We start from the raw sequence: 14,966 nt of genomic DNA on the forward strand, positions 1-14,966 counted from the left end.
GGGAAAACTTGAATTTTTAACCTCTAAGATGGTAAGAACTAGACCTTTTAAAATCACTCACTTCCTTTCCGTCCACTCTCCTCCCCCAGCACATACACTTTCCCAAAACTCACATATAGAATCTATGCATCAGAACAGAAGCATGACTTCCCATTTCTATTTTTTTAATTGGAGAGTAATTGCTTTACAAAGGGATGCTAGTTTCTGCTATACAACAAAGTGAATCAGACATCTGTGTACATATATCCCCTCCCTCTCGAGCCTCCCTCCCACCACCCCCATCTCACTCCTCTAGGTCATCACAGGGCACCCAGCTGAGCTCCCTGTGTTTTAAAACAGGTTCCCACTAGCTAGCTATTTTACACATGTGGTGTACATATATGTCAACGCTACTCTCTCAATTCATCCCACAAATTTCTCATTTCTAATAGCTGCTTCTAGGGTGACATGAGAAGGAAAAATACCGATGTAGAAAATTCTGCTCAGGACTCTTCAGTGATCTTCCACCAACTTGGAAGAAAATGCAGAGGCCTGACCCGGGCCAAGAAGGCCCTCTGTGAGCTGGTCCCACAGTTCCTCTCTGGTCTCATCCTTTTCCTCTCCTGCTTGTTCACTGGGGTCTAGACCCTTGGCCTGGCTACTCAACTGTTCCAAGCGCACTGGACCACAAGGCTTTTGCCCTCCTGATTCTTCTGCCTGGAGAGGGATTCTCCCAGGAAACTGCACAGTCTGCTCTTTCTCTTCCTATCTCTGCTCAAGTATCAGCCACTCAGAGAAAACGCCCCTGACCTGTGCCTCAAACAGCACACACATCTATCTCTGTCACCTTCATGTCACTTTATTTTTATTTCTAGCACTTATCACACCTGACAAGATAGTCTATGTTCTTTCTTTCTTTATCATCTGTCCCCTTAACCAAAGGTTGTAAACTCCCTAAGGCTAGCACTTTGATCTGCTTTGTTCACAGTGCTGTCTTTAGCATCTAGAGCTGACCTTGGTAATAAATACTTGCTGAAAGAATGAATAAATGAATGCATGCTGGCACGGGGAAGGGCATACACAGAACTAATTAACAAGTGTGTGGTACCCTTAATGGGAGCTAAATCATGTCAGAATGTTAGATTCTTTAATTGGAAAGCATTAGACAGGAAGAGTTGTCTCGACATGCCCTGTTTTACTGGATAAAACCTGGTTCTTTGAGAATGTTCAAACTGCAATAATTAGTTGTCATCCAGTGAAGTTTCGATGAAGGAAGAAAAAGTGTAGAGATGAGAAAATCCTTGTTCATTAATAATAATCCTTGTTCATTAGTAATAAAAATTGGATAAAGTGCCATCGACCTAATTTTCTGTGGATCATAATCAAAATCAGAATGTTAACATGATTGTTATGTGTAATTGTGGGAAAGGATAAACGTATTTAGGGTTTCCAAAAGAGTTTAAAAACGACTCAATTTCAAATGTATTAGCTTTTCTTTTCCAGCAGGCCATGGTATGTTCTGGTTTTTAATCTTTCAAGGATGCTTGTATTACTCTCAGCCCCACCCCTCGCCCCACCCTTGGGATGTACTGTAACAGCAACAGGCATCTCACTGGACCAGAGGCCAGGGTAGCACTCCTACCTCTGTGTCCGCATCCACTGCTTTAAGTTCAAACTCCGTGATGGTCTTCCTCACACCCTCCTGTACCCGCATCCCAAAGTTCTGCACTTGGGGCAGCGCGTCATCCACAGGGCGAAGAGTGATGCGGAAAGTCTGCGTCACCTACAGGGGGGAAAAGTGCGGGTGGGTCACCTGTCCCCAGAACCCACCCGAGGACAAGGCAGATGCCCTCTGCATTCCCTTTCACACCGTTCCTGGCATGACTGACCAACCAGAGACCCAGAGGTGAGTTCTCTTTGGCAAGATAGAGTTCTCTTTGCCTCTGTCCCGGGCTCATAGCAGAGGGAAGCGAAGCTCTCTCAACAACGGTGGCTCCGTGCCCTCCAGTTAAAGGAGATGACGCTGAATTGATACCCAGCAAGGAGGGAAGCGAGCTCCTCACCCACCTCGTGGACTCCATCGGAGAGTGTAAAGCTGAAGGCGTCTGAATGCTTCTCAGCCTCACTGGAGTGGATATACTGAACGTTTCCTGAAGCGAGGTCAGCTTGTGTAAAGGAACTAATCCGGATGCCTAGCAAAAGACGAGAGGACCAGAGAAAGGGTGTCAAGAGGCGAGTCGTGGCTCTCAGGTAAGGGAAATGTCACACTGTCGCCAGAGAGCGTCCTTTGTCCTTTTCTTACAGCATCGATGTGCTGCCATCTGAGACCTTGGGTTAGAGTTGCCTGTGTGTTTTCCCGGCAACAGCACATGTTCTGCGGGAGCATGTGTTCATTATCGAGGCTTCTATCCCGTGCCAAGGCAGCAGCCGGTGCTCAATAAATGTTACTCTTTCTCTCTTGGGGTTTATGTGTGCAGGTCAAACTGTGAAAGGTAGAGCCAACGCCTCTGTGCCAGACTCCTCGCTCTGAGGTTTTACATCCCCCATCGCCTCGTAGTCTTTTCTGAAAACCTGCCCCGATTTTGAATATTGTGTGATGGCTTAGTGTTGAAACACTGGGGTCTGAGGGCTTGACTACACACAACCTTTTTTCTGAGAATGGTGAGCCATAATTTCATCGGATATTCTTCAAGGTCTCTTTCATTCTCAGTGCTATGATTCTAGCTTCTCATAAACCACTTTGGCCAGGATGGCAGTAACAAAACTTACCACATGACTTTGGAGTTTGAGCAATCATCCTTTCTCAACTCTCAAATGACCTACCAGTATCTTTCAAAAATGTGACACAGAGAAAACTATTTTTCAGAGTCATTTTAAACTTAAAAACAAAACCTGAAGTGATTTTTAAATAATGCCAAGGTATCCCACTAATGAATAATATCTCTGTCTTTTCAAATGCTCAACAACATTTGGCAAAACAGCCCCAAATTCTTGCTTCTGTCTTAGGGCTCCTGGGGTCCATCCCCAGGTGCCAGACAAGTCTGAAACAAAATCGTATCCTTTAATCTCTCAGCACAAATTTTCTCTTTCTGATTCTGGGTGTTAGAGTATTCATTTATTTAATCCAGTCCTTTGCTTTGGTCCTGAAATTCATTTGCTGCTTCCTGGAATTTACTATTTATATTTGTCACTGCTAATCCTGGCAAAACCAGTTCATCTTTACTGTTAAAAAAACCAAAGAGATTCTACTTTGACTATTTTACATTTAACTGTGACATTAATATCATTGCTTTATCTTAAAAATAAAACACATCAACCAGCGTGGTTAACATTTGCATCTCTCTTTATCATCTGAAATGTCATTCAGATATAATAGCCTCCTGAATATTGGGGCATCAATTTTTTGATGAGGCATTTATATTTCTGTGCTTACTATACCAGCTCTTGACAGGCAAAAATGTGGCCCCCATCCTCATTTTATATAAGTTTCATCTTGTGGTTCTGGACAGAAGTTCATACCATTCTTTAAAAATTTAATAACTTCAGACTGGATGTATGGAGAAATTTAAACCTCTTTCCCTGCTGTGAATCCATTCTCACAGCTCATGAGGAGACACCTGTGTGGATTCTCATGATCAACTGGTCACCTAATTCACTATTCCCTTTATGAAACTCTAAGACTGATTTTAAAAGGTGATAGATTTCCCTTCCTCTTGAGAAGGAAGTACTGAGATTAATCTTCTTATCTTTTAACATTTTTATTGAGAGGAAATTGATGTATAACAAATTATATATATTTGAAGTGTAAGTTTATATTATCTTTGTTAGGTCCATGAAACCATCACCTCAATCAAAATAGTGAAATGTTTCCATCACCTCAAAAGTTTCCAACATTCTGCAACCCTTCCATCCCTTTTTTTCCTATGCTCCACTCCATCCCAAAGAAGCAAATGAAGTCATTATAGATTAGCTGGCATATTCTCTAAATTTTTTAATAAGTAGAAACATACAGTATATACTATTTGATGAATGATTTCTTATTTATTTAGCATAATTATTTTGCTAAACATAATTCATCCATACTGTAGCATGTATTTATAGTTCATTCCTTTTCATTGGCAAGTACTATTCCATTGGATGGTTATATCAAAGGTTGTTTATCCATTTATCTGTTCACGGACATTTAGGTTATTTTTAGTTTGGGACTTCTACAATGAAAGTTTCTATGATCACTCGTGCACAAGTCTTTGTGTGGAAGTTTTCATTCTTCTGGGTAAATTGCTAAAAGTGGGTGAGTAGGAATAGATGTAAGGTGTATGCTTAACTTTTTAGGAATCTGCCAAACTATTTTCCAAAGCAAAGTACTATTTTATATTCCCACTGAGCACTTACCATGTGCAGAACATTGTTTCAAATTTGCTTATATAGATATTTAAAGAAATATTTTAAAATTTAATTAATTTTTGGCTGCATCAGGTCTTAGTTGTGGAGAAGGGGTCTTTGTTGCAGTTGGGAGGCTTCTCTCTAGTTGCCTAGATGTGGGATCCTAGTTCCCCGACCATGGATCAAATGCATGTTTCCTGCATTGCAAGGTGGATTCTTAACCACTGGACCACCATGAAAGTACCTAGATTGTTTTTTTTTTATCTCAACAGCTCTGGCAGGTCAAAGTTGGCATCATTTTTCTAGATTATGATACTAATAAAATAGATAAGAAATGTGACCCATCTGAGGTAACACAACTAATAAGAGGGCAGTGCTGAGATTGGAACTCAAGGTTGCTCACTTCCAAAGTTTAGGCCTGCTACAAGTACTTCTTTATGTTATGTTGATTATATATAGAAATGAGATTTTATATATATATATACACACACACACACATATATATATAATATTTTTTATTCTGTTAGGAGTGCTTTTTGTAAAACTTATCTAGCTGTTTTGGGCTAGATGAGGAGTCGCTTGGATTTCACCCTTATCCTTTAATTTTTTTGTCAAATAAAAATGATACACGATTATTAAAAAAAAATGTGAGAAACAAAGAAAAGTAAAGAATCACAAACCACTCATAGTTCTACTATTGAAATATCACCATTGCACGTTAAAAAAAAATTTTGAATCATAGAGTAATTTTCTGGCTATAAACTCTTTCTTATCTGAAATGCTGATTTTGATGGGGGCATTTAGTATTATGGTTTAAATGAGAGCCATAATTAAGTGCCAGAGGGTAACAAGCTGCATTAGAAGGTAAGCTTCAAGAGGACAAATTTTTTGCTGTTTCTTCACTAATGTGCACCAAGAATACTACCTGGCATAAGGCAGGCTCTCAAAACATATTTGGTGAATGAATTTAGTTCATTGACTACAATTACTATCTAAGAGGTCCTATTAAGCAGACATTCTCAAGCTCTATACACTTAAAACATTTTTTTAGCTGTTGCTAATTGGCTATTGGAAGGCTTCAGCCGTTCACTCACCTGGCAAGATGCTGCTTCTAATAACATATTGTCCCTACTGACTGTCACAGCAGGTAGTTACTGTTTGAAATATCTTGAAGGCTTTTAATCCCATCTAAGGTGTTTTTAGTCACCAACCCGCTGGCTAACCTATGTATCTGGCAGCATTATGGAGACCCACGTTAACCCTGTCAGTTTTCTAACTCCCCTGGAGGGCCAGTATGTTAGAGAAAGTTCAGACCAGGGCAAGGAAGTGGTGTGAGAATAAAGCATCTTTGAAGAAATTGCCTTCCTAATAGGATGTCAGGAAACAGCCCCGGATCTCCTTCAGCGCGGCTGTGAATGGCTCTGTACCCACTGTCTGTTCCCACCTCAAGCTCATGCTGGGTAGACTCTCAGCTTCTCTGCTTCCGATTTTCTTCCAAATCTTCTGTTAATGGAATGAATTGTGTCCCCCCAGATTCATACACTGATGTCCTAACCCTCATGCCTCACAATGTGACTTTATTTGGAAATAGAATCACTGTAGATGTAATTTGTGAACACTGGTCACTGGGGGAGCTTCTGTAGTGGCTTAGTGGTAAAGAATCTGCCTGCTAATTCAGGAGACACGGATTCGATCCCTGATCCAGGATGATCTCACATGCTGCAGAGCAACTGGGCCCATGGGCCACAACTATTGAGCCTGTGCTCTAGAGCCCAGGAATCACAGCTACTGAAGCCCACACGCCCTAGAGTCCAAGCTCTGCAACAGAGAAGCCACCACAAAGAGAGGCTTTACAATGCAACTAGAGAGTAGCTCCCCACTTGCCACAACTGGAGAAAAGCCCATGCAGCAACGAAGAACCAGCATAGCCAAAAAATAAAAATAAACAAAATTATTTTTTTAAAAAAGATAAGGTCATTAGGATGGGCCCTAAGCCAATTTGACTATGTCCTTATAAAAGAGGGAGTTTTGACACAGACATACACATACAGGGAGAATGTCACGTGAACATGAAGACAGGCATTTATGAGCCCAGGGGAGAGGCCTGGAATGGAGCCTTCCTCAGGAAGAACCAACTCTGCTGACACTCTGATCTTGGACTTCCAGTCCCCATATCTGTGAGACGATAAGCTTCTGTGGTTTAAGCAGCTCGGTCTGTGGTGCTTTATGACAGCTGTCCCAGCAGACTAATGCATCTCTGCTCTCAGGAGGACCCGAACTAAGACACCAGGTGCATTTAATTTTGGTTGGTGTCACAGTACTGAGAGGCTGAGATAGAGAGGAAGCTAAGGAACACCTTTGGTAAAGCATCACCTCTGGGAAGTCCTTCCTGACTTACTCACAGCCCCTTGACTGCTAACATCCTCACACAACGCTGTTACAGCTACCAACATACACTTGCACATATTTGCTTACATGTCTCCCACTCCCAAGACCCAAGCGTTCTCCTGCAGCAGCTACTCAATAAATGTCTGGGGAAGGGGAGAACCAGTGTGTGCTGGAGACAGCTGTGTTCAATATTATTGCTCCCTGACTTTAAAAATACAACTGCTGTTTATTAGTTAAGTGACTGGATGTTCAGTTAGGGTCTAGATCTCCCAGCTACCTCACAGCCTCATGTGGCTCTGTCCTTGCTACTAGGATGTGACCAAAAGGGATGTGTTCCTCCAGTAATTTTCCTAAAGAAGAAATGGATGTGGATGCCACTGGTTTTTTCTTGCCAGCTGCTGGCTGCGGATGCTGACAATACAGTAGTCACCTTGGACCAGAGATGGGAGTCTCATGTGAAGGGTCACTGAACCACCTGCCTCTGGATTTTGCTGCGGGCGAAAATAAACTTGTGGAAGGTACTGTATTTGGGAGTTGCTTTTCCCCAGAAGCTTAGTTTCTATCCTGATAATATAACTCCTTACTCTGATTTCTTTAGAATAAGAGGGTCTTGGCACTTTCCCGGTCATCAGGGGTTAAGACTTCATGTTCCACTGTGGGGGGAGTGGGTTTGATTCCTGGTCAGAGAACTAAGATCCCATATGCTGCTCGGTACAGCCCCCAAAATGAAAAGGACAAGAGAGTTCCTAGGGTTCCTGACATGAGGTTGTGGGCCCTCAACCCTGCAAGGAGCCCACACAGGGACTCGAGCTTAAAGCAGCTCTCCTCCATGGTAGGAATCTTGTGTCTGTCTTCTGCACGGCTCCCCCGTGCACATGGCTCCCTGTGTCTCCTTGGGGGAAGAAGAGAGGACCTTCACACCTTTTCTATCCAAAGAAAACAATCAGCTGACTAAGACAGCTGGCATAAGACTAAGTCCATTTCATAGTTAACCATCAAGAGGATGTCTGCAGGCACTGGAGGCAAATGATAATTCCCAGGGGCCTCTGGTCCCCAAATAGCTCAGCGCCTGCACAGATACATGGGTCTAAAAGCTGTTCTGCTCTATTTGGAAAGAGGCTCTGGCTCCAGGTAGACCTATCCTCACCCCCTGACACAAATGGGGTGAGGTGGTTTTCTCTAAGCTGGAGCCAACTGCCTTCTGAGAGGGTGATCCATAATCAACATGGACTTGCTCTGAAGGGAAACCTTTGACATTTAAAAAGAATCAAATTCATGAATCCAGTTCCACTTAGGGGAGACAGGGAAGGACAGAATGCTGACCAGATTTCCTAGAATGGACAGCAGGGCTGGTAGTAGGGGATGGGCAGGGAAGTCCTGCTCATTAAAAATGGATAGGGCCCTCCAGGAGTAAAGATTGTCTTATCTGGTCTATTTAGAATTTCTAAAAACAGGAGGATTGAGAAGAACTGGTGGGCGCAGGAGAGCATGTAGATGAGGAAGTCAAGTCTGGTGGGAAAGGGCAGGGAAGCACACCTCCCTCTGTTTTAGAGTCTGCTTTCCTGAGAGGAAGGAGAAGTGGGATCTGTCATGGATAGCCCCCTGAGCAGTGCTAGCCTGGTACTGGCATTCCAGATTTAAGCCCAGTGAAGGTGGAGACTGTAAAAAACAGAAAAAGCAAATTTGGAGCCGCCTCCCCCAGGACATGACACAGTTGAGAAGAGCCAGGGTCTCACCAGTAGCTGGCAGGGCCTTGCGTGAAGCTCCAAGCCTTTTGGAGCACTGTGAAGTGTAACTGCAGTTGCCCCAACACAACAGCCAAGAGTCTGCCCTTTCATCTTTGGAGAGATATAATCAGCAACCTGACAGAATTCTGGCAGAAGCAATTAGCTCATGAATTAATTATCAAATATCTCTTGCAGCCAAGGTCTTGGGAATGCTGATCTGCACACTGCCCCAGGAACTTCGGACAAAAGGGGAGGGCACAGGCTTTAATTTGCATTAGGGATTCAGGCCAGTCCGTCCAGCCTTCCCTGTGCCCCCCAAACATACACACAACACTCCCTCCCCCACCATCATGCTGGACCCAGACATAGTCTGCCGCCCTCATCTTCTCTACCATATCCCCTCCAGCTCACCCACCCCCACTCTCCCCTACTCACTTCGCCCCAGACACACTGGTCTCCTTGATGCAACTGGAACGTGATGGGCTTGGCTGATCCCATTTCAGGATGTTGGCACTCACTGATGCCCTGGAAAGATGCTGAATGCTCTTTCCTTGTATGTCAGCATGGCTGGCTCCCTTACTTTCTTCAGATCTCGGCTCAAATGTCATCTAACTATTAGGAGGCCTTCCCTCACCTCACTGGTCCCTGAACCCCAGGAATGCCCTCATTTCGCTCCCTAACTCATCACCACTGACATGATATATATACTTGCTTGTTTGCCTACTGTCTGACTCCCAGCATCAGGGCAAGTGTTTCCTCTCTTTTGCTATTTCCCTGGTTGAATGAAAGAGAAATCTGTAACCTGAAATCCAAAGAAAACCAATGATCTAAATTTCCTACAAGCTGACACTGCTTCTATGATTGACAAAATAAAGACAATTCTACCTTTAGGCTGTTTATTCAGCAAATATCTCTTGTCCTTCACATTTGTTCAAGTTGCCAAATTCTATAGTTGCTCCTCCTGAAATTAACTCTTTCTTTCCTTCTTTTCTTCCACCAACTACTATTTACTGGATATTTACTAGGTAGCAGGTGTAATATCTTTTATTATTTTCATCTTATGACTCCCATGTGGAGGCTGCCCCACTGCCAGAAGCCTCACTAGCTCCCATTTGGCCAAATGCTAAACTTCCTACCTACTGTCACTGCCTCTTTTTTCTTTCTTTCTTTCAGTTTATCCTATTGGACACTAGAGGAATTCACTTCCCTTCCCTGTTCGAAATTCTGCAGGGCCTCCTTATTGCCTATTGAATTAAATAGGGATTACTGATCATCACTCTGAAGACCCATCATAAAATGTCAGTCTACCCATGAACCCAATCCACTACTATTTTCAGAATGTATGCTTTAGCAAAACTGGCCCACTCATAATTTTTGGAATGAGTCCACATGCTGTTCCTATCTCTGGAAATAACACAATTTCTGTCAGCCCAAATTCTATCTTTCAAGGGCACTCTTAAACACCACCTCCGAGCACCTTCCCATCTGATATTGCATCTTCTGCTTTTGAAGTCCTAGGATGGCAGGTTTATACAGTTCTTAAAATACCTGCCATCTTTTTCCCTTACATATGGTTATATGCAAAGGCTCCTTATTTCATCCAACAGAAGATTCTAATGGTTGGGGTAATGTCTCATTCATCTCTTTTTCTTCCTCTGTAGCAGCTGAACCAGGATCTTATTCAATATGCATGCTCACTTTCTATGTGTTGAATTCTAGTGTTGGAGACAAGACTGTTTACATCAAATTGTAATTATCAAATCAACTTCCAGCAAGGAAGCATGGGGTACACTGTGTTCTAAGTATGATGCAAAGCAGCATACAATGGTCAAAAATAGTGATGCCAGAAATACATACTAATATAGGCAAGTTCGAGGTGAATGTGTCCATATGATATGGCTGCCCCCGGCACTTACTAAATCCCAGCTTTGGTCTGATGAAGTCAGAGATGATGGGCTTACCTGGTGATGCTGTGTGTTCCAGGTGGCCCAGCTGGGGCTCTCTGGTGATTCTGTAGACCAGTTCTGTGGGTCCTGTCTCCTGGTCAGTGGCAGAGAGTTGCAGAGTGGTGATCTTCTTCACCGAGTTTTCGTCTAAAAACAGTCCTTTATTGGTGATGATGACTGGTGGGGATTTGTCTTCTGAAAATATCAGAAAGAGTAACATGAAATGTGAAGAGCTGACTCACTGGAAAAGACCCTGAATGCTGGGAAAGATTGAAGGCAAAAGGAGAAGGGGGTGGCAGAGGATGAGATGGTTAGATAGCACCATCGACTCAGTGAACAGGAATCTGAGCAAATTTCAGGACGTAGTGGAGGACAGTGGAGCCTGGCGTGCTGCATTTCCATGGGGTTACAAAGAGTCAGACACAACTTAAGGAGACTGACAACAACAGCAACCTTTTATGCTTCCTTTTTTCAATTCTGGGCCTGGTGTCCAGGAGTAAAATCAAAATAATCCGCATAATTCCCAGGTCTGACCCTCAGAGAGTGCGTCAAAGAACCACAGCATCGCACAACAGAGAGGAGAGGATTTCAGATTTCCACTCAAGCCCGTCAAGAAAAGGCTCAAGCCTCACGGTATGCACCACACGACCTCAGACCTGCTGGAGAACTTTCAGGCACCCAACTGCCCCCTTACCTGAAACACTGATGGAAAATGACTGGCCAATCAATTTGTTGCCTTCTCCATCAACCACATCAAATTTAAAAGCAAAGTGCCCACCAGATTCTCCTTTTCCATGACTGTATTCTATAAGGCCTGTAACAAGAACAAGAAGATCACAGTTTGCTATTTAGTGTTTTCTGGCCTTACTTCTGAAATGTTAGGTGAGAATTCGATGGGTATTCACACCAGTGAATCAATTACCCCCCTCTCACTTTGACATTGCTTTTGACATTTTAGTCTGACATTTTCATTTCCTCCCTTTCATCTAGCGACTTCCTCATCATCAGTGACTTGATGATAAAATAACCCCAAGCAGCAAGTAGCATTGCTTACAGCTGAGGCTCAGCATCGGCGGAAGGCTCCAAAGAAGCCTCAGGAATCATGAGGTCAGCAAAACTGCCCACGTGGAAAATAGGCACTGACCAGGCCCACATCACCAGTGCAGCCCTGTTATCTATCCATGTCCCAGGGCAGGAGGACAGAGAGTCACAGACCACGTGGTCCCCTACGGTGTCACTCCTGCTTCCCAGTCTTAAATCATTTTAGGAAAGGCATGGGATATAACCAGTCAACAAAGAAACAGACTAAATGAATAAACTCTACCTAGATGTCAATTGGACCCAAAGGGAAAAACCCAAGATATATTTTTGTGAACCCATAGCATCACTTATCGGAGAAGGCAATGGCACCCCACTCCAGTACTCTTGTCTGGAAAATCCCATGAACAGAGGAGCCTGGTAGGCTGCAGTCCATGGGGTCACGAAGAGTCGGACATGACTGAGCAACTTCACTTTCACTTTTACGCATTGGAGAAGGAAATGGCAACCCACTCCAGTGTTCTTGCCTGGAGAATCCCAGGGATGGGGTCGCACAGAGTCAGACACGACTGAAGTGACTTAGCAGTAGCAGTAGCAGTAGCAGCATAACTTATAAGGATCTAGCAATGGAAATATAACTAAACATCTGGGAAGAAGTGCCTGCTCTCATATTCTAAACAGGGACACGGAGGCAAGGAATAACCAAGGAATTATTCCACTCCCTTCACTACGGACAGGTCCAGAGGTATTTGGGCTGCTATCAATTCTAGGCATGAGTGCACAGACAGGACCTGTATTCTGGTCCTAGAGGAGCATGTTTCCACCTCTAAATGGAAACTGCACATCATCACCTGACATTGGATTACTTCCCTCTCAATATGTAACTTCTTTTCCTTTGTCACCCCTGAAAGCACTGTACGGTAACTACGTAGCATTTAACATTTATGCTTTCACATGACATCAGCATTTCCTGGAGGAGGGATGAGCTATGTAATCTCCCTGAGGCAGCTCCGATTTATGCCCTTCCATTTTGCTTAGTTCATTAACTTGTGCTCTTTGGGGAGCTGGAAAGAGATATAAATTGTTCACCTAAGGCAGGCATAATTTTCACCTTAATCCATCCCAATTCACTTCTTTTTTCTTTCTCTCTCTCTCTCATATACTTTTTAGCATCACAGCAAGTCAAAATGATTTTTTCCTCTATAATAGCCCTCAATTTCATCAAGGCTATGTCAAGGCATGAGAACATTTTAGGCAAGAAGGAAAGTTTTTTTTCAAACCAAAAAATGGAGGAGATAAGTAAGAATAAATGAAGCTATAACTCAGCTCTTAATTCAAAACAAGAGTGCACAGTTTGCTGCCATTGGCTACCAGGCACCAATTCCCATTTGACTAAAGGAGGTGGAGTTTCTGGAAGTCTGGGTAGGAGAAGTGCCTGACCTTGACTGATGTCAGCCTGGGTGAAACTTCGGATGGGGCCTCTAATGGAGATCTGCTCCAGGCTGTCACGCTTTACCATCTGCAGGCGCCCTGCTCCAGGATCTTCCTTTAAGATATACATCACCTGATGGTCATCTGAGTCAGGATCTGTCACTTTCAAGTGCCGTTCTGTGATGGTCGCTACGGACCCTGGAAGAGAATGGGAGAGACTAGGTCTTTCCCCATTATTGCTTTTGGAGAGCAGGTCAAATGATTTTAGGAGACGGGAGACTAAATTATCACACACTCCCTGGTCTAAGGAAGTATCAGCTACGGGACTTCCTTGGTGGTCCAGTGGCCAAGATTCCATGCTCCCCAATACAGGGGCTCAGGGTTTGATCCCTGGTCAAAGAACTAGATCCCGCATATTCCAAACCCCACATGAAGCAATGAAGACCCAGCTCAGCCAAATAAATAAATAAAATAATTTCCTTCTTTTAGAAAATAAAAAGAAAATATCAGCTGCTTGACCTTTTGGTTCCAGCTGAATACATTTTAATTTCCCTAACTGAATAGTCCCAACTTCCCAATTTTCTAATCAGCCCTTGAGTTTGGCTCAGCTGGTAAAGAATCCACCTGCAATGTGGGAGACCTGGGTTCGATCCCTGGGTTGGGAAGATCCCCTGGAGAAGGGAAGGGCTGCCCATTCCAGTGTTCTGGCCTGGAGAATTTCATGGACTGTATAGTCCATGAGGTCGCAAAGAGTCGGACACGGCCGGGCGACTTTCACCTTGAGTTTAGATCTGAGCCCCTTTTTCTTCTGATCGAATTTCACTCTCTGTGCATGCTCGCTCTCTCCCTTGACCTTTCAGTTAGTACCTAAATCTATGTTCTGAACTTCTAGCTCTGTGATGTAAATGACTCTCAGAACGACAATGAGACCGGCTTGGACCTAATTTATTTACTGTCTTAAGGATCACCAAATCATTAAAAAAACAAAAACAAAAAGCAGCTTTACATAAACTCACAAATATATCTGGTTGCCATCTCACACCGAATAGTCAGAATCACTGTTCTTCAGGACAGAGGCTATGAGGAGAGGCACAGAGCAGGGAGACCTGAATGCTGGGTCCTGGAAGACCGCCCATGTGCTGGGGACAGACAAGGCACAGCGCGTGTGTGTGTGCTCAGTCATGTCCGACTCTGCGACCCCGCCGAACCTGCATCTTTGGAGTCTCCTGCATTGACAGGTGGATTCTTTACCATTGAGCCACCTTGGACTGTCCCTCCTGGCGAGCACCTCTTCTCAGGGCCTTCCTCTTTGTTCTCCTCGCTAGCCCACTTCTCATATTAAAACAGTAAATTCTGATAAAGTAGGTCCTAGTTAGTTACTCATGTGTAACATAACCTGGTCTGTGGAGCGGCAATCTGCCATGGGCCCTAAGCATCTCTGTATGTTTTTGCTGGGTAATGCCAAGAATGCAAGGTTTGACCACTTGTTCTCTGGGCCATTCCCAGCGAGCATCCCTGAGGGATGAGGTGACATCTTCCTCTGGGACAAAGATCAGGCTTGCTTATTGCTACTATAACAAGGAGAGTTCCCAAGCTCAAGGTTCCTCTTCTGTAGTTCATCACGCTGCACACAAATACATTCATGTGGGCCCTCTGCATCACCCCCGTGGGACTTGGAGGGCATTGTTACAGAGTGCTATATTTCTGGCCAAGGAATCTCAGCTTCCCCAATGGCTCAGCAGTAAAGAATCCACTTGCAATCAAGGAGATGCAGGTTTGATCCCTGGGTCAGGAAGATTCCCCTGAAGTAGGAAATGGCAACCCACTTCAGTAGCCTTGTCTGGGAAATCCCATGGACAGAGGAGCCTGACAGGTTATAGCCCACGGGGTCACAGAGTCAGACATGATTTAGGGACTAAATAAAAACAACAAGGAATCTCATGTGTTTGACCAGCATCCATGAAAGAGTAATAGGCCAACTTATTAGCTTGTAAATAGGGCAAAGTTAAGTCCCAGACTTAATACTTGGGACCTTTGGGAATCTCCACATTTTCAAATACCATTCTACCAAATA

At 43.8% G+C, this 14,966-nt stretch overlaps 1 protein-coding gene across 1 annotated transcript in view; it reads right to left on the reverse strand.

Annotated features, from left to right (window-relative positions):
* FRAS1 (Fraser extracellular matrix complex subunit 1) overlaps positions 1 to 14,966 on the reverse strand; it is a 506,878-nt gene that overhangs the window by 74,240 nt on the left and 417,672 nt on the right. Inside the window, exons 45-49 of the mRNA XM_065913973.1 lie at positions 12,902 to 13,090; positions 11,118 to 11,237; positions 10,439 to 10,618; positions 2,047 to 2,171; positions 1,622 to 1,762 (exon numbers count right to left, since the gene is read on the reverse strand). Of these exons, the coding sequence (XP_065770045.1) occupies positions 1,622 to 1,762; positions 2,047 to 2,171; positions 10,439 to 10,618; positions 11,118 to 11,237; positions 12,902 to 13,090 (755 nt within the window). The remainder of the gene's footprint in view (positions 1 to 1,621; positions 1,763 to 2,046; positions 2,172 to 10,438; positions 10,619 to 11,117; positions 11,238 to 12,901; positions 13,091 to 14,966) is intronic.

This window comes from Muntiacus reevesi, chromosome 22 (genome assembly GCF_963930625.1).
Source record: "Muntiacus reevesi chromosome 22, mMunRee1.1, whole genome shotgun sequence".
NCBI classification, from domain to species: Eukaryota; Metazoa; Chordata; class Mammalia; order Artiodactyla; family Cervidae; genus Muntiacus; species Muntiacus reevesi.